This window comes from Suricata suricatta, chromosome 17 (assembly GCF_006229205.1).
Source record: "Suricata suricatta isolate VVHF042 chromosome 17, meerkat_22Aug2017_6uvM2_HiC, whole genome shotgun sequence".
NCBI classification, from domain to species: Eukaryota; Metazoa; Chordata; class Mammalia; order Carnivora; family Herpestidae; genus Suricata; species Suricata suricatta.
This window is the reverse complement of record NC_043716.1, coordinates 22,265,006-22,288,590: the sequence shown is the minus strand read 5'-3', so window position 1 is coordinate 22,288,590 and position 23,585 is coordinate 22,265,006. Positions and strand designations below refer to the sequence as shown.

The 23,585-nt window shown below is 42.0% G+C and overlaps 1 protein-coding gene and 1 long non-coding RNA gene across 3 annotated transcripts in view; both read right to left on the bottom strand.

The window, feature by feature from the left end:
* HEATR6 (HEAT repeat containing 6) overlaps positions 1-14,257 on the bottom strand; it is a 32,270-nt gene extending 18,013 nt beyond the window's left edge. For both annotated transcript variants that reach the window (XM_029927909.1, XM_029927910.1), the window contains exons 1-9: positions 14,031-14,257; positions 10,804-10,911; positions 8,093-8,233; positions 7,510-7,625; positions 6,577-6,691; positions 4,937-5,038; positions 3,936-4,073; positions 1,833-2,134; positions 946-1,123 (exon numbers count right to left, since the gene is read on the bottom strand). In XM_029927909.1, the coding sequence (XP_029783769.1) occupies positions 946-1,123; positions 1,833-2,134; positions 3,936-4,073; positions 4,937-5,038; positions 6,577-6,691; positions 7,510-7,625; positions 8,093-8,233; positions 10,804-10,911; positions 14,031-14,249 (1,419 nt within the window). In that variant the 5' untranslated portion in view covers positions 14,250-14,257. The remainder of the gene's footprint in view (positions 1-945; positions 1,124-1,832; positions 2,135-3,935; positions 4,074-4,936; positions 5,039-6,576; positions 6,692-7,509; positions 7,626-8,092; positions 8,234-10,803; positions 10,912-14,030) is intronic.
* A 3,402-nt stretch (positions 14,258-17,659) lies between these two features.
* Positions 17,660-22,180, bottom strand: LOC115282404. Its single transcript, XR_003904628.1, has 3 exons — positions 22,031-22,180; positions 18,837-18,937; positions 17,660-17,844 (listed from the first exon to the last, which is right to left on the bottom strand). It is a non-coding gene; the product is annotated as an uncharacterized LOC115282404 (long non-coding RNA).
* Between the last annotated feature and the right edge of the window lie 1,405 nt (positions 22,181-23,585).

The following is a 23,585-nucleotide window of genomic DNA, read 5'->3' as shown; positions in this document are numbered from 1 at the left end:
GAGGACCACTTTGCAGCATGTAAATTTCTCATGGCACTCTGAGTCAAATGTAAATGCAAACATTAAGAACTATAAAGCTATAAACACCATGACACTGATTTCAATCCACTTTCATAGCTCTGATTCCATAGCCTCTCTGTACTCATATCCCAAACTTGCACATGCCCCGTCCCCTGGCCGGGCAGCTGCAGTGAGGGTGGTTGGCCTGGTCTGCCACCTCCTCCAGCACCATCTCCTGGGCTCCTGCCGGCCCTTCCCACAGCCAGAGGCTCTTCAGATATATGTACTTTTTAACCTTTATAGCAGTTTTCCTTTCACTTACTAGAATGGCTTCAGTACTGCCTTATTTGTCACCACTTATTTTCCATTTTTCTTGCAGGTTCTCATTTGCTACTGATTCAGCTAATGTGAAAATTTTCTGCTGCCTTAACTACTTGGGATATAAGGTGCTTGAAATTTTTTGTGTATAACTGAGGCCCGTTTATTTTTTTCACCCTGTAAGAGCTTTGGAAAGGTCACCCAGAAGTTTTCTTATGTTTTCTTATCATAAACATTTTTCTAAGCTTTACATATTCTTTGTAACCATGAAGGACCAAGATATTCCACTGAGTGTTAAAGCTGTTTTTGATTTGTCCCTATTATAAACACCACAGCAATCAACATTCCCAAAGAAGGGGAAGAGCCACGGCGGCTTCAGTGCAGCTCCAAAGGGACACCGAGGCTACAAGTCAGTGTGCTCAGGCTCCAAGCCAGCCCTGGGCAGCGGGGTCCTCAGCGTGAGCTGTTACAGACATACGCCATGTCCTGTCGTCCTGCCTGTCCAGTGGTTCTTGAGTCAGGAGTTGGGTTGGTAGTGATGAGAGCTGTGTTCAGATGAGACCGGATAAGGCAGGGAAAACAACAAACACTTTCCTGGTACCGTGCTTAGAATTTAAGTGCTCTTACCTTTGGAGAAGGATCTTTTAACGTAAGGGTCATCAAGGACACGGACTGAGGGCTTCCAAGCTCGGGTGTATCAGGAACAAAGGCCGACCAGTAGCCATAAAGAACTTTTTTTTCTATTGATTTTATAGTAGAAAGAAAACAAGCTAATGCTCCTTGGCGAACTTTGGCTTGGTAAGACCTACCCAAGAGAAGCAAGAAAAATGTCTTTAAAAAAATACAAACATGAAATGCTATTTATTCCAGCCAACTCACACGATGCACTGAGAAACTCAATATTCTGAATACACCCACAAGGTGCCAATGTGATAGTTAAAAAAATATTTTTCAAAATGCAATCAAAACATGTTAAAGCAATTTGTTCACATAACAAGTTAATATAGTAGATAGTATAAAACACAATTAGAAAATAAGAGGCCATCAGCTTGGCATCAGGAGTAGTATGTGTCGGGCATCATGCTTAGGCTGGCAGATATAAAGCCCGCCCTGCCCTCAAGGAGCCCGCAAGGGGCAAAGACAGAGTTAACTGCAGGGCATTCTGATCGAAGCTAAGGTGGAGATACCTCAAAGGGTCACAAAGAAGGCCCCGAAGCCAGAATTGGGGAGCGGGGGGCGGTAGTCAGAAAAGGCCTCTCAGAGGACGTGATTGCTGAGCTCATACCAAAGTGGAGCAGTGGTTAACAAGAAGGCAGACAAAGTGAAAGAAAATTCCAGGCAGAGGAACAACACGTACAAAGGCAGATGAGGGGGACAAGGCAAAACAGAGTGATGCAAAGCCTGGCATAAATGAATCTTTAAACCTTACGCAGCAGTCACATTTTTAAGCAAAGTTATTAACTTGATGTGCATCTGAGACTATAACGCCAAACAACATAACAAAATACTACTACCTCATTTTACTCTGCATGCCTCCTTCAGCATCAGAATAGTCAGACTCACTACTGCTGACCCTTTTCCAATTGGCAGAACGGAAGGGGGCGGAGACTCGGTCTCTTCCTGCCTGGTCGCTTCCCTCTACTGGCAAACCCCGGACTCCCAGGGAGGAGGGGGAGCAGGGAGTGCTCCCTTCACGTGGGTTCTCTCTGCCAGAGCCAGTGATGGGGGCTGCTTCTCTTTCACTACTAGATTCTTCCTCTTCCTCTTCTCCTTGCTGAATTTTCCTTGATTTTACTTTTGATTTCTTCTTTTTATTCTGATTTTAGGAACAAATGAAAACATACATATGAGAACTACTGGTACCTTCTCATTTGATAATTACTAATGTCCCCAACATGTAGCCTTAAGAAAGAAGAAAAGAAGAGAGGAGAAAAAAAATGGCACTGAATACTCTTGGCGTGAGGCGCTGTGCTAAGTGCTTACACACACCCTACTGGACTACAGGAAATATGGCATGACGTATGTGCAACAGAGCTAAGCTGGTAGCCTGGGTTTAAATTCTACCTCTGTGACTCTGGGCAAATCATTTAGCATTCCACTTAGCTTGGCGTTCCTCATTTGTGAGCATAAGGCTAATGCCACTTTTCTTGCACAGTTGTCAAAGCATTCAGCAGCAACAGATTTCAAGTCTACAGAAGATGACTTGAGTGACACAATTTCCTCTTCTCCCAGACAAGACCTATAACTAGCACCACTCTAGATACAGAAGCGATGCTAATCCACTGTATACAATGCACGTTTTAGGTCACTGAGGCTTTGTAGATAGTACGTAAAAGCTAGTTTCTTTCTTTTCTCCTACTTCCTTTCTGACATCCAAATTATCTTTGGAATCTATGCCTCCCTCTGCATTCTCAATGTCCCAGACTTTAAGAAAGGAAGGTCCTCCTCTGTGCTGACAGCTAGCTCAGAGCCTGGAGCCTGCTTCCAGTTCTGTGTCTCCTTTTCTCTCTGACCCTCCCCCTCTCATGCTCTGTCTCTCCTGTATCAAAAATTAATAAAACATTAAAAAAAAAAAAAGAAAGGAAGGACCTCATCACTTCTATTTTGGATTATTAATGTGGCTCCAGACTCACACCCTTTTACTTGTGACTACAGGGATGTTTCCTAAATGTGTATGTGATCACATCACTCCCCTATATGAGAGTCTTCATCTCCGCCACCTCTAAGATAAAAACTCCTTAGCACACTATGTAAGACCCTTATGATTTGGCTTCTGCTACCTACTCGTCCCAGCCTTCCCCTGCACGCACCTGACACTCTAGCCTACTGGTTAACAATGGGCTGCTCACATGCTCATTCTCTATGCTGAGGCATCTTCTGTTTCCTCTGGGGGAAAAAAAACACTCTTTCCTTTTTGAACTCCACTCATTCTTTTAAAAAAAAAAGTTTATGTATTTATTTTGAGAGAGAGAAAGAGCAAGCAGGGGAGGGGCAGAGAGAGAGAGGGAGAGAATCCCAAGCAAGCTCTGAGCTTCTTCCCCAAACTCTTAAAAACAGAGTCTATATCCTTAATGATTAGCATAATGTCTGGGATGTAGCAAGTGGTCAGTAAATCTTGAGTATCTCAATGAGTAAAAGAATTTCGAATTACAAACATTTTACAAGTAATACCTACCACATGTCCAGATATAATACAGTGGCCCATATATCTGTGTGCTCTAGGTTCTCCAATGGAAACAGGAGGGAGATGGCAACTATTTGGACAGGCTGAGAAATCTGGCAGTTGTAACAGACACCTATAATGTTTAACAATTAGCCTTTTGTAGAAAAAGTGGGTGACCTTGAGCATTTGGGGAATGAAGATGTATGGCGTTGGGCATAAAGTCAATGTCCACCGCTATAGCTCTTGCACTGCCTAGACCTCTTAGAAGTATAAGATGCTCTAACTGGTGTTTTCAGCAGTCTGATGAATTTACATTAACTATGCTAAAAACCCCAAACTGAAATCAAATTGAAGGTGAGCCTTTGGCACAAGTAGGGACGCAAATCACAGAAAATACACATAACGAGCAATTAAAAACAATCCACAACTTCACACTAAGTGAACACAAGCATACCACAGCTGGCCGAGAAGCACTGGATTCGGACTGCGGTGGTTTGACAGGCGGCCGCCCGTCGCACTGAGGAAGCGGAGTGGGGTACAACACCGGGGGCAGCTCTATGTCAAGTCCCGGGAGTCCGTGAAACATAGATTTCTGATAACGATGATTATGAAGTGCACACACAAAAACAAATCATGAAACAGAATGATTCACCATGTTCTGAATCACATCGATGAACCGATTAATGTCTAGAATCTTATTAAGTAAATTCAAGGGGATAGAAAATTGGTAACTTGAAGGCTTAGGGCTTACAAAAGGGTTTAATCCCATCTGGGTGGATCTGGTCTGGTCAGATGAGGTTATATTTGATTTTAGTTTATTTACTTATTCTTACTTATTAAATTAAATTTTATTCTAATCTGTTTTATCCAATTATCTATGAGTTTTTATTTTAACCAATCTTATCATTTTTATTTCTCTTATCCATGTCCACATCTAGCTGTCTATTTGGGAGATAGGACAGGGAAAGATCTCAAGTTTTAGTCACCATCAAGGTAAGTTATAAACGGCTTTGACCCAAGACTGCTTCCTAGCTGACCTGAAAGGTGGGTCTCCTCAGAGGGCCCTTCCCACTGATCAGCAGGGTCAGAAACCAAAGGATGCAGCTCACAAATGCCATCTGACTGGCCTGTCTACTACAAGAGCCAAAGAGAAGCCCTGATTCCTCTTTTAAGTACAAACAGGTTAGAGATGATCTACAATTAAATTGTCTACAGATCATAAGAGATTCCTTTCCTAAGTGAAGATTCATATGTAAAATTTTAGAATTTTGATAAATTTCTTTAAAGCACAGCTTACTACTTTCAGTTCTTAATCTGAAGCATACTCATATATGAACATTTGAACAATCTCTCCTAATATACACTCCCCGAAAGCTAGCTGTAGAGTAATGATGAAAAGCGGTCCCTATGCCTGGGGTCTGAGCAGAAAAGACACCCATCACGATGAGCACTTACCTTCAGCACAGCCAGGAGAGCTCCAAGTTCCTCGGTCTGTGTCAGCTTCATCTTACCCCCATTGAGAAGAGACTGTATACCTTTTAATGCATTTTGTAACAACTGGGGCAGAAAAGAGACCAAGTTAAAAGGTACAGTAAGTTTGGTTATTCAGGGACCGACTTTCTAGCACCACTTAGGATGAAGGAGAAAAAGTCTTTAGATGATAAAAAAAAAATCATTCAATAGGAGAAAAAAAGATCCAAAGGAGAGATCTGATGAACTACTAATTATTTCCTAGAAGATCAGAGTGTTCTCACTGAAAAGAGGGGTCTTATTGTACATGTTTCTAAGCTAGCATGTACAAATGGTGAGCAAGGGGGAAAAAAGGTGTGTAGTGGGAAGAAGGTGATAGGGATGACAGAGTGGCAGCAGAGATTAGAAGCAGCAAATCTCTATGATGTAGCAGCCTCACTAGTTCTGGAAGCCAAAGGAATGAATGTGGGAACAGATTTCTAGAGGACAATTCTGATCGAGATTGATCTTCTGACTCAGCATTCTCATTAAGAAATAGTCCTTGGGTGCCTGACTGGCTCAGTCGGTAGAGCATCCAACTGTTGATCTCAGGATTGTGAGTTCAAGCCCCAGGTTGGGCGTAGAGATCACTTAAATAAATACAACTTAAAAAAAAACACTGTCCTTAAGAAACACTCTACACACAGAGAGGATGTGGATGCCTTTTTCTGAAATAGTGGAAACACTAAAGAAAAGTCAATGTCCATCTATTATGACGATGATTATATAAGAAGCTAACCCTCTGCTACATAGGAAGGAAACTCAACCATAATAACAGCAAGCATCTGCCAAGCACTTTAAATGCTGTATTTCATATTCTGCTCATGTAACTGTATCATTTGTCCCATTTTAGACAAAAGGAACATGGAGGCTCAAGAAGTTAAGTAACTTGTCCAAGGTCTCCCAGCTACAGCAGTTAGAAAACATGAGGTGCATCAAAAGGTGCTGAAAGGATGTCCAAGAAATATTAACTTTAAAAGGGAGATAAAGTGGTTAAAACACCATATTTAATATGATTCCACTGGAAAATTATAAAATATGATCATTTATTTATATACAGAAAAAATATCTAGGAGCATGTAGAACAAATTGTTCTAGGTAGTTATATCTGAGCAGAGAACTATCAGGAACTTTCACCATTTCAGACCTGTAAGTTTTGAAATGTGTCACTCTGAATTTAAAGCATGTTAACAAATTGTCATATCTGTATCAGGTTTTTTAAAAATAAATAATACTGCAGATATTGTTGAAATCTACTCCTTACCCTTCCATCTAAAAGACTGTTACTAGTCTGAAACTGTATAGCTTTTATAGTCAGGAGAGGAAAAAATACTTTTCTTTAAAAATCTAGAACCATAAAACAAACACTTTTTGTTTTTTAATTTAAACCTAAAAGATATGTCTTGTAATTTAAACCTGAAAGATATGATTTCCATCTTTGTAGGTTATAAATATCCACTTAAGCTTTTTTCTCTAGACAAAACTAATTCAACAACCAAATCATACTCTTCAGTAAGAGCTTCTGTTCTACTGATGTTTCTAGACCCATCTATAACATTCACAAGATTAGTGGTAACCCCACCTACCATGCAAAACGTGATATCATCCATATCAGATGATTTTGGAGACTGTAAAGTGGTCAAGAAAGCCTGGAAGCAGATATTTGGGTAGGGCTCCTCCAAGTATGGCTGTCCTGGTACACTAAAACATGTAGAGAAAGCAACTCAAACTCAGTCTCCTTTGAAACGGGGCTTGCAAAAGAGTAAGAATTAAAAATAGCAGTAATACAGACTAGTGGGGTTGGAATATACCTTCGGATGAAATTGTATTAAGGAAGACTGTGCAATTCAGGTAATTAACTAGGACTGTGGAACAGCACAAGGCTGGAGTGACTACCAAGAAGGAAGAGTGGTTTCCACAGGGAAAAGTTGCGGAAGTTTGTAGTGGAAGAAGTATGGAGAAGGGAATCTTTTTTTAGTTCAACTTTTCAGAGCGTGGAGGGAAACAATGCAGACAGGTCTTGTCTGGCTAGAATCACACAGCTGAGCCCGCCTCCTCCCCAGTGGACACCACCACAATGGGGAGACAAGGCACGTCAGTTCACGTCTGCGCTCCTCAGTTTCCACTGCACGAATCTAAAACTTGGTGGGTGGGATTGGTTCCATTTTCTTAGAAGAAATTTCTTACGGTTTGATAGAGCAGGTCTCAACAAAGCTTAAATTCATGACTATATCCTTCTAGAAGACTTCATATGGTTAGAGTTTATATCAACAGAAAACAAAACCTTGACATATTGCATATGTATTGCTCTTTCACTATTTTAGGGATAAGATCCTAGTCTGTTTGTTCCTTTCCCTTCTTAAACAAATAATACTAAAATGAAAAATAAACAATATAAGATGATCTTACTAGCAAGGAACATGAGAAACACAAAGTAGGTTATTTTTCTAAGTTGGCTCTGGCTTCAGACATGAGAGGCCCTGTCTTACTGGAGCTGGGAGATGACCAGACCCACATACCTGAGACATAAGTTTGCCATACAGTGCACTGCAGCTCTCCTAACTTCAGGGTCGGGCTGAGCCGAGTCACTCAACTTCATCAAAATCCCGCTCTTGCCAAGCAAGTCTGGCAGGTACTAAAACAAAATAACAGCTAATGTTGGTCAGAAAAGCCTTCTTGGAAAATAGTACTCTTTAGATATATGGGGTTTTTTTTTTTTTTTAAGATAAAGGGCAGTTAAGCCCCAAAAGACTAGCCGCTAGGTAAATCTTTCGGATGGGCAGGCAAAGATGTGCCGTGAAACACCAGGAGCGATCATCCCTCTCAGCCTAGGTAGCTGCTGAAGCTCTTTAGTCTTGGGTACAGACTGAAGGGGGATGATAATAACGGTTCATGTTTAGCAAGTGCCAAGCATTTTATAAGAATTGTCTGACCTCATCCTCAAAGGATCTACTGTAAACATGAAGAAATTTGATACAGAGCGACTGAGTAAGGGCTGCATCTCATTAATGACAGGATGGAAACCTGAGCAGGAGTCTATTGGTTCAAAGCCTGTGTTCCTACTACCCTTTTGAAGGAAAGGCAGAACACAGTTTAAACTACCTTTTGACATTTTGAGCCATTGCAGTAAACCAGGGCTGCCAGGGCTTGGAGAATTTCCATGTGTGTCCAGGAACTACACTGCTGAATAGCAGAAATAGTATATGCCAACAGGAAATCCAGGTTCTGTTCATCAACAATCACCTATCAATAGAGGGAAAAAATGCATCATCTAACTTGTAAAAAAAAAAAAAAACAAAAAAAAACCTTTATCCTTTTCAGATATGTAAGCTCACCTGAACTGAACTATGAAAGAAAGAGCACATGTGTCCATCTTTTTGGTGTCAGAAAGATCAGCTTTAAAGGCCTTGAAAGTTTGATCAAGTCAGGGCCTTCTCCTTGTCCCAGGGCCTTGCTCACTTCCTCCCCTTTACTCCCTCCACTCAAAGTAGAGCCTGGCAAAGTCCTTGCAACTTTTCCTGGAGCCAACCAGATACCGGCGGCTGTAAATACACAGATATGTAAGACTCACACCACCGATGGCCTTCTACATCATAAACGGTCAACAAATATATTATGAATATATATGCCTGCTACATAGCTGCTGTGTCTCACTATGATGTGGAGGATACAACAGGAAGAGATTGCATATCCTTGTCCTCAAGTTTATAATCGTGTTGGGACCAAGGAGGCTAATTGAAGTATCAGTTCATGAATAACTGAGATAAACTGTCATCAAAAGCTAGAAAGTTAGTTAAGAGCTGTAGGTACCATCTGTGATCAGGAACTTTTCCAATTGCCAATGTTACAAAGGTAATACACCTGAGAACAGTAAACCTTCAGAAGCTACCGTATCAGTGTGAAAAATTCTAAACTTGAAAACAGCCTCATTTTATTTAGGATGTCACAGGTAGGAGACACTGCTTACCTGTCAGCACTCATCCCTCTATCCTGCTGGCAGAGTATTGATTTTATTTGGGTACTCACCTCCTGCACATGGGAACTGTGGGTAAATCCTCATTAGCTAAGATACTGGTTCTCTACCATTACCATTTGGCAATGTCTGGCATTTTTGACTGGCACAATCAGAGGGATGCTACTGCCTTCAAAGGTAGAAGCCAGCCAGGCATGTTGCTAAAATTCTACAATGCACAGGACAGCCGCCTTACAACTAAGAATCATCCAATCCAAAATATCAATAGCGCCAAGGGGCACCTGGGTGGCTCAGTCGGTTAAGCGTCCAGCTTCTGCTCAAGTCATGATCTCACGGTTTGTGGGTTCAAGCACCATGTCGGGCTCTGTGCAGGCAGCTCAGAGTCTGGAACCTGCTTCTGATTCTGTGTCTCGCTCTCTCTCCCTGCCCCTCCCCGACTCATGGTGTGTTTCTCTCTGTCTCAATAAGAAATAAACATTAAGAAAAATTAAAAAAAAAAAATAGTGCCGAGATTGAGAAACCCTGATATAAAACTTGAGCTGCACTCAGTAATCATCTAGGGAGCTTAAGCCCTGCAGGTGATTTTAATGTGTGGTCAAGGTTGGCCCCTGGTTTCAGCCATTCATGGTAATACTATTCCCCTGATCAGGCCTACGTCTTCCAGCCAGGTATCAGGGGAGGGCTGATGGAGACTGACAGGGACAAACATGCCTCAATCTTTTTTTTTTTTTAATGTTTTTCATTTATTTTTGAGAGATAGAGAGAGACACTGCGAACAGTGGAGGGTCAGAGAGAAAGGGAAATACAGAATCTGAAGCAGGCTCCAGGCTCCGAGCTAGCTGTCAGCACAGAGCCTGACGTGGGGCTCGAACTCACGAACAGTGAGATCATGACCTGAGCCAAAGCCAGACGCTTAACCGACTGAACCACCCAGGTGCCCCTAGGTGCCTCATTCTTAAAGAGACACAAAATAAATCGTTCTTTTGCTTCTGCTAGAGGTTATTTATTTTGCATGGGATGCCTGGAACTGAGGCAGCCATCTTGCCTAGGAGAAATGCTAGCTGAGGATAGCCCCTACACTGATGGCAGAATGGAAAATTGCCAGTAAGTTTTCATAAAGTGCCCCTGGAGTGCCTTCCTTGGCGGTTGTGACATGATACCATTAAAAAAAATTTTTTTTTAGCTATTGTAGGTTGGCTTTTCTGTTTCTTGCAGTCAAAAGCATCCAGGTTACAATTAGTAGTGCTAATTGTAAATTTTGTGCCCACTACATTCACGTACTCATGTGGCATCTTATGGTAACAGCCTCAACTTCTGAACTGTTCTTAAAAAGATATGAGATTTGTTTAGCAAACTAAAAACGTTCTGGAGAAACGGGAGTTACAAGACAGACCTTGTTATAAACAATAAGGCTCTTTCTATCTAGTGTCCTCTTGCTCCCAAGCTACTTCTTATGTTTTATGAAGATCAAAAGTAGACCACAAAAATGCTAGCTTTGGGAAAGGGGAAAACATATTGATAGGAAAGGAGTGGTGGATTGTTTCAACTTAGTTTTAGATATATCTTGGTCAAATACATGTTCCATAAAAAACCCTAAGACCTGGGGACCTCAATGATATTGGGTCCTTGAACCAAACAGAAAGAGATAACTCTAACGGACAAACTTGTAGAATTGTGCAGAATAAATTTTTTCATCAGAATTATATTTAATATCATTCCTCGTAAGGAACTGCTTTTTCTAATTTCTCAAAACATCGGCCTATCACACCTAGCACAGATGCAGTATTTCAAAGGGACTTATTTAGTTCAGGATAAATTCTAAAGTTACACACATAATTACCTGTAATCTGTTAAGTAAATGGTGGATAAGTTGAGACACTTTGCTGACAAGATGATTCTGATTAAGAGGCACCAGTCGGCAAGCTTGCACAAGAAGAGCACTGACATCCTACCAAAAAAAAAAAAAAAAAAAAAACCAAAAAACAAAAAGGACAATGAAAAGGTGATATGCCTATTTATTAGTCAAGTAAAGAAGCAACTCCTGCCCCCCAAATACAGCCAAACAGAAAAATGAAAGGGAATGTTCACACTCAAAATGAGGAAGGATGAAATGTGAAGCAGGAAGGAAAAAGAAAATTAAATGACGCCACAGAAATGGGATGTGCTAAAAAGAGAGAAAAGACAAAATATGGTTTTTGCCAGGCTAAAAACTCCAGAGTCTCCACATATGTAGAAAGTGCAATTAAATAACCAAAGAGAGGCTTCCAGAATATAAAAAAGTGCACATTGAAGTTAAAAATACCAAAAAGTAAGCAAACAGACACATCAAAAGATGCTCAACATCACTTACCATCAGGGAAATGCAAATCAAAACTACAATGAGCTATCATCTCACACCTGTTAGAACGGCTAAACTCAAAAACACAAGAAACAACAGGTGTTGGCGAAGACCTCAAGGAGAGGGAGCCCTCGTGCACTGTTGGTGGAAATGCAAACTGGTGCAGCCACTGTGGAGAACTCCTCAAAAAGTTAAAAACAGAACTACCCTAAGATCCAGCAATTGCACTACTGGGTATTTACCCAGAAGATACAAAAACACGAATTCAAAGGGATACATGCACCTCCTATGTTTAGGCAGCATTATTCACAATAGCCAAAGTATGGAAGCAGCCCATGTCCATCAACAGATGAATGGATAAAGATGTGATACATCTGTGTGTGTGTGTGTGTGTGTGTATACACACATATACATACACACACACACAGTGCAATATTACTCAGCCATAAAAAGGAATGAAATCTTGCTGTTTGCAGTGATCTGGATGGATGGAGCTAGAGAGTATTATGCTACATGAAATAAGAGAATGACAAATACCATATGATTTCACTCATTTGTGGAACTGAAGAAACAAAACAGAAAAGGGGAGAAAAGAGAAACAAACCAAGTAACAGATTCTTAACCATAGAGAACAAACTAATGGTTACCAGAAGGGAGGTGGATGGGGGGGATGGGTGAAACAGGTGAGGGGCATTAAGGAGCACACTTGTTACTATGAGCACTGGGTGATGTATGGAATTGTTGAATCACTATACTGCACACCTGAAACTAATATAACTCTGTATGTTGACATACTAGAATTAAATTTTTGAATTAAAAAATAAAATTCATTCACTCCTATCTTGAAAAAGGAAACAAAAAGTAAGCAAACCATATTTTCAAGGCCACTAGGAAAATAAGTGACATGTGTGTAAGTTTAATGTAAAATTAGGTAATTCTTTTAAAAAAGCAGGTAATCTATTTGCAACTCACACTATTCATTCACCTAAGGATGTTTATTGAATTAAAAGTCTGGAGCACCTACTATGTGTTAGATCTTCAGTCTCTAAAAGGGAACAAACATATTCCTGAACTTCAAAGAGCTTATTATCTAGAAGTATTCACAAAGCATTAAAGTAGATTAAATGTGGAAAGAATTAAGTGACCGCTCAGTGGGGAAATGGTAATTAAGGAGGTCTTACGGAGGTGATTTTTAAGCATAACCTGGAATGATCTGAAGGATGACTTAAAATCTGCCAGACATACAAAGCAACAGAAAACACTGCCAGCAAAGGGGACGGAGTGTGCAAAGACCTGGAATACCGGCAGGTGTGAAACACTAGTAGATGCTTGAGGAACAGCAGGTTTTAAATGACTGTACACAAGGCACAAAAGTGACGGGAGCCTGGAAAAGCACATTATGTTTGATGTAAAAATATCAAATTATACCAAGAGAGCAAAACTTCCCGAGCACTCCCCAAATTCCACTCCACTCCCTAGTGACACACACTACTGTCTTGTCAACCCTTTCATTCGTTGTTGTGAACTCCTTACATGGATAAATGTACATAGTCTGTAAAACATGCTCCTCGCCCTATACTGGCCTCACACAGCACGAACTGTTCTGTAACTTGCTCTGATCACTTACCAACATGTAGTGAAGATCATCCCCAATCACAGTTTTGCTTTCTAATCAGATTTTTTTTTTTTCCCCAGAAAAGAAAAGAGCACTCTAGCAGCAGAGCAAAGAATGGTTTGGAGAAGGGCTGGACGGAAGGCAGAAGAAAAGTTTGAGTGGAAGGGTTCAGGAAAAAGTCATCTTGCCTGAGGGCTTAAGGCATTGGCAACGGAACACAGAAAAGGGGATGAGAAATATCCATGAGACAGAGTCTGAAGAATCCAGACTGGATAGATCTGGGAGGAGGAAAAGGGAAAGCACCAGCATTTGTACCAGTGTGATTTGGCAGACTGCTCATGGTTCCATGAGTTGGGGGATGGGGCGGTTTGGAGATACATGTCTGCGGAGATACGAAACTCATATTTAGGAACTGTCAGGTTTGAGGTGCCACTGAGCACCATAGGTGTGGTATGACTGGGTCAAGAGTTCTAGGAGTTCATTAAATAGCATCCAAGGTCTGATGTGTGTGAATATTATTATTACTCAGAGTGAAAGTACTTCTAAAGAGGAGGCACAGAGGGAAGGGCTAGCACGGAGGAAGAGAAAACGGCTCCAACAGACCAAGTTCAACAGACTTAGGCTCCAAAGCCACCTCTGCCTTTTGCCAGCAATTTGACATTGGATCTTTATGTGCCTCCGTATTTTTAACAGTAAAGTAGGTCTAATAATACCTACGTTGTAAGGTTCCTAGAACCGTGTGCGGTACAGTATGTGATGGTCCGAGTTCCATTACTTAATAAGTGGTAATAGCGAATTGTATACAAAGTGGTTTTGTATGCAGAGAGTGGAGCGGGGGCGAGGGGCGGATCAAATGTCACCTGCGGTGTTACCAGAGCAGGTTACCAAGTGGGGTTTGAAAGACGCCGACTTTGCCAAGCACTGCAGGGTCTTCCAGATAGAGAGCAGAGACTGTGCCATAGTCGGAGGGAGCAAGCGCCCCAGGACTTAAGTAATCCGAAGCGGTGCGGGGAGAAGCCGGAAGCAGCCGGCGGGAGCTACCAGCCAGGATCCCTGAGGTTGGGGCCGGGGCCAGCAGGCGTGGCCCGAGTCCTCGCCACCGCAGGCCGCCTACCTGCGGGGTCACGCCGCCGCCCTCGCCGTAGTTCTCAGAGATGAGCTGGTCGAAGAGCAGGTGGATCTCGGTGCGGGCGGAGCTGCTGTCATCCGGACGTAGGGCGCAGAGCCTGGCGGATAAGCAGCGGAACCCACTGCCCTGCTCGGGCGGTGGCTCTCGTGGAACGTCCCGCGCCTGCCCGCCCGGGAGCGACCCGGCCACTTGCATCGCCGCCATCTTTCCCACGTAGGCCCACAGGGAAATACTTCCGGGGCATTCCCGGTTCCGGGCGCCAGCCCCGGAAATACCTTCTTTAGGCCAGAACTGGCGTTTCAAGACGCTAGATTCGCTTGCACTGCTGTGCGAGTAGTTGTTGGAAATAAGCTTGGAAGCTTAACGTGCCGCTCACTTCTCTTTGAGCTTTGACTGAAACTGAGACTCTGTCCTCCTTGAAAGTTTGTTTCTGGGCAGAGCTGACATGCTTTAGTACTAGCGATTTAGAATCCGACTGGAGTTGGGGAGGGGCCGTTGTCGATGTGCAATGGCAGAAACTGCTAGTTCTACGACGTCCTTGGACGCTTATATCGTGTGAGAGCCCCGGATTCTTTCCCAGGCACAAAACCGCCCTAAATAAAGGGTACATTACCCAGTATTCCTTGCAGCTAGATGCGCATCCTCCTGTGAATCTTAAGGCACTTCACCATACAAGAAAACTAATTTGGAAGTTCAAACAGCCATGTAAAATATAACCTGCCTAAGGGTGACCTAGTTGAGATTGAACACCCCAAGATTTCCTATAGCCTTAAAAGTAAGAAGCTGGAAAAGAAAATAGTCATTTTAAAAGCTACAAACCGTTTTTAGCCACCCAAGAAGTAAAGGCATGAAATTTACATTTGGTAATCTCTTGAGCCTTTGAGTTATGCAAATATAAAGCAAATTTTCATCAGTGGTTCTTAGGGAAAACCTTTAAGTCACCTGAATGTGCATGTTTTATCTTGAAGTCACCTGAATGTACATGTTTTATCTTGAGACAAACATTTCTGTTTAGTGATGACAATTGGGGGCATGCTTTAGAAGAGCTGGTTTTCTGAAGACTTTGGGCTTTTGGGGGGGAAGAATTTTAATTTTTTGTTTGAATTTAGATTTTATTATGCTTGTATATTATTGCTTATTCTTGAGATTGTGTATGTGTATGTTGTGTATGTTATGTATGTGTATTTGTGATATTCAGGCATTTACTCAGAGAAAATTAGGAGCTGAGACCGAGTCACAGATGTCTTAGTCTGAGTTCTTCCAAAGCAGAGCCTTAGATAAGGTTGTTATATGAGTGATTTATTCAGGAATGAACAGGGAAGAAAGGGGAATCAATATGCATATGTGCTGTTGAATTAACCATTGCAAGGGGTGAGTATTTGCTCAATCCTCAAAATTTTCTGAGACACCTTATGGAATGCTGTCAGAACCCCCTTCCTGAGGAATAAAGGTGGAAGCATGTTTTCTGTCAGCTTTTAAATTCTGTTGTCAAACCTTGCCCCACCAAGTATCAGTTCTCCAGTGCTTCTCGTTTGAGCATGCATTAATGGGTGGTGGCCCCTGTGGGAGTTTCTAGATGCACAAAGAAGCCCGGAGGCAAAAGTGAGAGGTGTAGGGTACTGGGATACAAGTCCAAGACAAGGCTCTGACAAGAGCCTTAACTTGTGCTAAACTAGTAGATGCCTGATAGAAGCCCATTGTTGCAGCAATGATTAGAATAAGAATAAGAGTGTATGTAAGGCCAGGAGTATTCAAAGCAGTGCACAAGACATATCCAATACACTGAGCTAGAAGGATGTGAGACCTGATCATCACGGTGGAGGTGGTGTGACAGAGACTGTGGAAAGGATCAGGGTTTGGTGTGGCTCATCTTAGGTTGCAACATGAATGGCCCACACATACTGTTATTCAAGACTGAGTGACCCAGATTTTGTAAAGTTTACTGATACCAGCCTGTTGAGTTCTGATGGAATATACTGTAGCAGATGGCAATATGGTTTCTCCAAGGAAATGAACATTCCTACCCTTTGATGATCATCAACTGAAGAAACATATATCAAGCTTTCAGGGAGGACTGGAAGGCCCCCTTCATTGGCTTGTGTTTAGATGATAACCCCCAAACTGTGGAATTCATAGTGTGGCAAAATCTCTCCCAAGAAAATCTCCTCACATTTCCTTATTCCTTCTCATTCTCAATCTTTTTTTTTTTTTTAATTCTACAGTGACCTTGGTACTTTAAGGGATGCCTGGCATATTCACAGCCATTTCCTTTTATAAATTCTACATAAGGTGATCTGGAGCCTTACTCTGGAATGTCACTTCTTTCATATTTTGGAACTCTGTCAGGACTTCATTTTTATCACCTCATTAGAGTCTGGATCATCCTAACTAAAGTAGGCTTTACCTTACCACCTCCCCCTTCTAACTCACATCCTTGTTTATTTCCTTCAGAACTTTTACCATAATGTGTAGTTATCTTATTTGTTTACTTGTTTTTATCTATTCCCTCTTCTACAGTGTGAGCTTTGTGAAAGCACACATCCCATCTGTCTGGTTCACTATTGCTCACTGTCTGTATCATCTATAGCTGCTCACCAATACTAGCACAGCACCTGCATCATGGTAGACACTCACCAATACTTGTTGACAGAATTAATGGATTCACTATTTATTCAGAGCCCCCAAACTCGCCATTTGTTACTTGATGTGAAAATCAAATGGTATCTTTGTGACAATACTTTGTAAACTATAAAGTTCTATAAATCCTAGCATCCAAATGAGGTAGATACTGTTACGTCCCCCTTCTTACAGATAAGAAAAGTTTAAATGGCTCAAAGAAAGAAAATATAAAGAGTTTAAATTGTTTGTCGAGGGCCACACAGGGAGTAAGTTGGCCAAGATCAGACTACAACCCAGGCCAGTTGTGATTGTGAAGAACATAGACAAGAAACTCTTCACCTATTTTTACCCCCCATGTTTTGTAATGGGGAAAACCAGAAGAGAGAGGCTCGTCCTCAGTATCTGGATGAACTAGGATAGGCTAGGGAGGAGGTTAGGCCTTGGCTTCTCTTTTAGAATCTTAGAAAAATAGGACTAAGGACCATCAGCCCATCTACTTGGTAATAATAATAACAACTGTAGTTAACATTTATTGAATGTTTTCTGTGTCAGGCATTATGCAAAGCATGCCAAGCACTTTACATGAATGTCTTTTATCCTAGTAGCTCTATGAAGTATATATTGATAAACAGATCAGAAAACTAAAACACAGAAAGGTTAGGACACTTGCTGAAGGTTACAGTTGTGTGGTGGACCTGGGTTTGAAGTTCAGAATCAGAACTCCTAACTACAATGTTAGAATGCATACTTATTAGAGTATAAGACCCCGACACTCACCTGCTATGAGTTTGAACAAATTGCTTAATCTTACCAAACCTCAGTCCCCTTACATGTAAAATAGTCGTGACAATAAGCAGTCACAAGGTGGTTGTAAGGATAAATTAGATGATGCTTGTGGGGTATATAACACAGTCGCATTCCAGGTGTTCAACAAATGTCATGTGTCTCCCACCACTTCATCATCAACCCTAACCAAATAACTCCAGCAGTGTGGGTACTTCTTAACAATGATGATTTATTGAAAGAAATGACCCTTTCTCCTTCCCCACCACATGCAATCTCCATCCACAGGTCCCCATTTTCTTTTGTCTTCCTGAGCAAGGAGTTCCAGTCACATATTTGAAGATAGGAAGTGATGAGAAATTATTAGAGAAGGATGACCTTTAAGGTAAATCTTCATCTGAAAAATGGACAAAAAAAACTATGCATAAGACCTGCTGTATTGGCGACCTGGGATCACAGACTGCAATTGAGAGGTGACAGTTCCCAGTTCTAGGAATCAATAAGCACCTGCAAAGGGCCAACAAGGCCACAAGCATCCCAAGGATTGTGGGTAGATTGGACAAATAGTAACTTCTGAACACAAATGGCTTACTTTTAAAGTTTATGTTGAATGTTGTGTTCGTTTTTACATAATTAGTAAAAACATCCTAATTTATAATCAAGAATGAATTATGGTAGCTTTTCATTATGCATTTTTTCCATTAGATGGCTACTAAAAATATCATGTGAAGATCCTGAAATATTTCTATAGGAAAGGGGTTCTCATAGGTCTGGCAATGTGCATCAGAGATTTAAAATGAACATACTCTTTGGCCATAAATTATAATTCTTAGAATTTATCCCAATGAAGTTAATAAGGGCATGTATACCAATTTAGTATTCATTACAGCTGTATTAATAAAATAAATAATAAACATATCAAATATGTACTAATGGGGGTTACTAAGTATATAAGCATATATGATGGACTTCTATAATGCTGTTAAAGGTGATGGTATAGAAGCATTGATATTGTTCCATAGCTATTTCTATGTGAAATAATTAAGAAATAAAAATAGACACAAGATGATCTCATTCCAATATATATATTATGTATTTGCATGTGTGTGTTTAAAATATCCGCCAAAGTATTAAACAGATATCATTTGGGGAAGGGGCATAATGTGACCGATTTTTTTTCAAATAAGTCTGATTTCTCTTCTGGATATACTGGGTAATGAAATAATTTTAAAGGTTTGGAAACCACCATCCTGTGATGAATACTTCTTTTTTCTTGGGAAGGGTGTGAAGAGGGAGAGGCCAGAGTGATAGTCTTCTGTCCCACCCAGTCTGGAAAGTCCCACCAGAGCCAGCTTGGACAAGGGTTGAGGAAACAGGGAATGGTTTTACCTGTCCTCAGGCTGGAGCACAGGCATGGCCACACCCGTTGCTGACACAGCGTTCTCCTAGATCACAATCCCAGTCGCCACGGCAGGCCTCCACGCAGCTACCTGTATTAGAAGAGAGCAGCTGAAAATCACCTTGTGTTAAGCACAGGTGTCAGAGAGGACAGCTCTTGACTGATGGAAGGGGCCAGTTCCACTTTTTTTCCTTCAGTTCAATAAATAATGGAATTTGTAAATAATTACAAAACAACACTCATTAACATCTTATATATTTCAGTTAAAAACAATGCATTCACATAATCACAATAAAGTAAGACCTACTTTAAAGAAAAGAATTGTGTTTGCAGAAGGGAAGTGCAGAGAAGCCCACTCAAATGTCCTCACTTCCCTACTTTGCAGGAAAAGAAGCAGAAAAGGGGAGACTCACATTAACCAAATGCCATCCAGGGTGCCTTGCTGTCACCTTGCACAGTGAATCTGATTAACCTTATTTTAAAAGTGTGGCAGCTAGCATGCACAAAGTTGAATTGTCCACCTCTGTAGGTACAGAAATGGAATTGAACCCAGACCTCCCTGGCTCCTAGGCCAAGCTCCCTCTGCCATCCCACATGGTGAAACAGACTCTGAGATGAAGTTCACATCACCAATTTTCAAGGAATCACTCCCGACCTGACTGGGGGCCCCAGAGGTTCCCAGAGCCTCAGAGTTAGTCTTTGAGAACTAGTGAAGTAGGTCCAAGAGGTTGGTTAAGACCCCACAGGAACTTCTAGCTAAGTGTATGCAGAGCTCTGGACGAATGTATGCTGTGCTTTTGCTTCTACTCAGGGGTTTCTCTACCTGATTCTGTGTCTGGACTTCTCTGGGCTTTTGTTTCCTCATATGTAAAATGGAGCTCTTGGATCTAGCAGGGAAAATGAAGTTCATTCTCCAGTGTCAATTCTGGTCAACAGAGACGACTATCTAATGCTGTGTTGAGAAGGCTGGGGCACCTTGTCCAGGCTTAACAGGAAAAAAATCCTATGATGACTAGCAATGTTTAAGAGTATAACAAGGGAGCCTGGTGTGATGTCTACAATATTCTTGCAAATCTCAGAGAAAGTCAATATGATGCCTCCCTGCTTTTGTTTGCTATTGTTGTTTATGGTGAGATGGCTGAAGACTTTGTTCCCACTTCTTAAATCTGTTGATCTTTGCTATGTATGAAGCATAGAGCTAAGTTATTCAGAAGCTATAAAGATGTAAGGGGCGCTTGGGTGGCTCAGTTGGTTGAGCATCCAAATTTGGCTCAGGTCATGATTTCACATTTTGTGAGTTTGGACCCCACATCAGGCTCTGTGCTGACAGCTCAGAGCCTAGAGCCTGTTTCAGATTCTGTGTCTCCCCCTCTCTCTGCTCCTCCCTACCTCGTGCTTGCTCTCTCTCTCTCTCTCTCTCTCTCTCTCTCTCTCTCTCTCTCTCTCTCAAAAATAAACAAACATTAAAGAAACAGTTAAGAAAGATGTAGGATAGAGTCACTATCTTAAAGCAGCTTAGAATCTAACAACAAAGATAAGACTGGTGTTTAAAGTACTAAAAACAGACTGCCTAGGAGGCTCAGTTAGTTAAGTATCCAACTTTGGCTCAGGTCATAATCTCACAGTTAATGGGTTCAAGCCCCACATCAGGCTGTGCTACCAACACAGAGCCTAGTTCAGATCTTCTGTCCCTCCCCACTCTCTCTCTTTCTCTCAAAAATAAATAAACATTAAAAATATTTTTAAAAATTAAGTTCTAAAGCCAAAGCAGTATGTGACAGGGTCCTGAGAGAGGTATATTCAGAGGAAATGGGGCTCAGAGGAGAGAGGACATTACTTCCAATTAGATTCACCAGAAAAGATGAGTCTTGAAGTACAGCATTCTTTTTAAGGCAGAATTGAGGGGTGGTGGTGGTAGTAGAGTCTTGTGAGAAGAGAAAAGAATTATTAGCAAAAGCTCACAAGGGGAAATGTAGGCATGGGAGGCACCCCAGGCACAAAGTTTAGGAGGCACTTGCACAACCCTGAGAGTGAGCGCCTCCTTCAGTATTGCACCCTAGGTGCCTCATATCCTCACTCTTCGACCTGAAATGCAAGGAATACAGGAGGACTGGAAAGTGCAAGACTGGAGAAGTACACAGGAGCAGCTGGAAGTTAAGCAGGAAAAACTGGCAAGAGATAAAGTTATTGAGGCCATATCTTGAGGACCGGAGGAGTTTGGATTCCATTTGGTAGGCCAAGGAAAGGATATGACTACAGTTTGCTTACAAAGATTATTCTGGTGCAAGGACATTGAACAGATGAGGATTCAATGAGCAAGAAAACCTCAGAAGGGAAAGAGGGTCAGGGGGTGCAGTCAGGAAACTACCCATGCTGGCCCAAGCTTGGGGGAGTCAGCGCTGGAAGTGTTGTGTGGCAATGGGGAGGGGAAAGGAAGGAACATGTGCAAGAAACAATTTCAGAGAATGGACAGTATTTGGCAATTGGTTTAATGTAGGGGAGAGGAGGACAAGAAGAGAGGGGAGTAAGAGTTGAATCCAGGAATATTTAGGAAGAAGCAGGATCTACAGTGAAGAGAATCCAGGAGAGAAGGAAGTTTGAGGATTGACAGAGCAGCAAACAATGTCATATGCTGCAGGGATTATAGGATTTTGCTGCTGAGGAGAGTCAAGAGATTTGTCAGCAGATCCTGGGAGTGAAGTTTCTGGATACTGATGGGGATAGGAAGAGTGAGGAAGTCTTCAGAGGGTGAAGTAATGAGTCGTGGGGAAGTTAAGGGCAGAGAGTTAAGATTCCTCTTTTGAGAATGTTGGTGGTAAAGAGAAAAGTGGAGATTGAGATGATTTGTGTTTAATATGACTAAGAAAATGTGTTCTCTAGTGATATTATCTAATTGTTGCAAAACACCAAGAAGCCCATGGGGACAGAGATGCTGGGGAGATGGAAGAGATGATGGGCAGCAAAAAGGGAAGAGTGGAGAGTCCAGATGAAGGGATAACCCAAGGAAAGGAGGGGGAGAATGGAAGCAGAGGGAGAGAGGCTTCTGCAGTCAAGGTGGCTCCTTAACTAGAGCATCTTTCCTTCTCTCCTTTCTTCCCTCCTCCCCCTACACACACTGGTCCCTGATGGCCCACTTTCCAGCTCCCTTTTTCAGAGAGCAGGGCTGTCTTCTGCCTGGACTCACCCAACAATCTCAGTGGTCTCACCGCAGCCTGGAGCTCCTGTACCTCCAAGCTGAGGGTGATGAGCATCACCAGGAAGAGGAAGCCCCCCACCTTCATGTTGTCATCAAAAGTCTTTGGTAGAAAGGCAACAAGGTTGAGAAGAGCTGAAATTTATACTCTTCCACCCACTGAATTAGAATGCAAGGCCGGGGGTGGGACTAGGGATGTGACAGCCTTAATTAAGCCCTGCCCAGAAACTACTTCTGAAGAACTCACACCGGTAGGCATCCTGAGTAATGCCTCCTTGTTGCCTAAGCAAATCTTTGACTCAAGGAACACCCTCCTCTGGCAGACAAGAGTCTCCTAAAGCAAGTAAGCTATGAGTGTCAGAGAAAGGGGTGGAGTGGGGTAGGGAGTGATCACTGGCCTTTATTACATATTTTATCTGCTCATTCCTTTTTTTTTTTTTTTTAACACATCTCCTCTGGGCCAGGTGCATACCAGGCATGGAATACATCCCTGGAGAAATCACAATCTAGGAACTGAGTGTTAGTGAGTGTGCAGCCCCCTCTTTGACATCTCCCCTCCCTCCTCTGGGCCTAGGGCCTCTGGTAGTGAGGTCAGGGAGAGTTAGGAGAGCCAGCAGGGGTGCTCCCATGTCACTTGCTGGTGGGAATGAGGCCACCTTAGTCTCTGGGCTTGGTCTGATTTAGGCATTTGTGGTGGTCTTTGTCTATATGATATATGTCATTCTCTTGGCATAGAGTTTCACTTCACCTTGCCCACCTTCTTTTCCAAGAACCCTAACTCTCAATATACATGTCCTCTTCCAGGATGTCTCTCATCAAGCAGCACTGTAGTGGAAGCGGGAGAGTGCCAGATAGCCACAGTAACCAACCAGGTGGGGAGTGAGATTTCATTTCCCCTGTTGTGTAAGCACTCCTTGGCTAGATAAGCGATTTTCTGAAACCTGCACTCCCATCGGTGTTTTGGAGGAGTGTGTCCTTCCCTCCCCAGTGGCAATGGGGGCAGGCAGAGCGTGTGTAACTTCTGGCTGTGAACATTGTGTCCCATAAGATGTCTTATTTGCAGATTCCTACAGCTCTTGCAAGATGGTTGACTTTTCTTTAGAAAGTAGTGTCCTTGTCATTTCACCAGAGGCCCTGGTTCCTAATTCTAGGGCTACAGGAAGAGACTCTCTCTATCTTGCTTCATTTCTCACAGTTTCTGAAATGCCACCAGGGAGAGGTCCTTTGGACAAACAACTGACTTCATAAATCGCTAGTACTCCTGGGTAGGCTAGAGGGTGCATGAATAACTATGGATTATTCATAAAGTAATTCTGCAAAACTGCCTCAACTCAATCTTGCCCATCCCAAAACTGAGGTTCGTTGGTGTCCAATTTCTGGAACAGAATCAGAGCCAGAAAGAAACCTTTGAAAGACCCTAAACACTGAAAAAATGATAGAGATGTTTTCCATATATAACTCCAAATTTTAAGAAAGTGCTTAACCCTGAAATAAAAATATATTTTGAAATAATTTTGAAATTTCACCAAAACTCAAAGGTGTATTG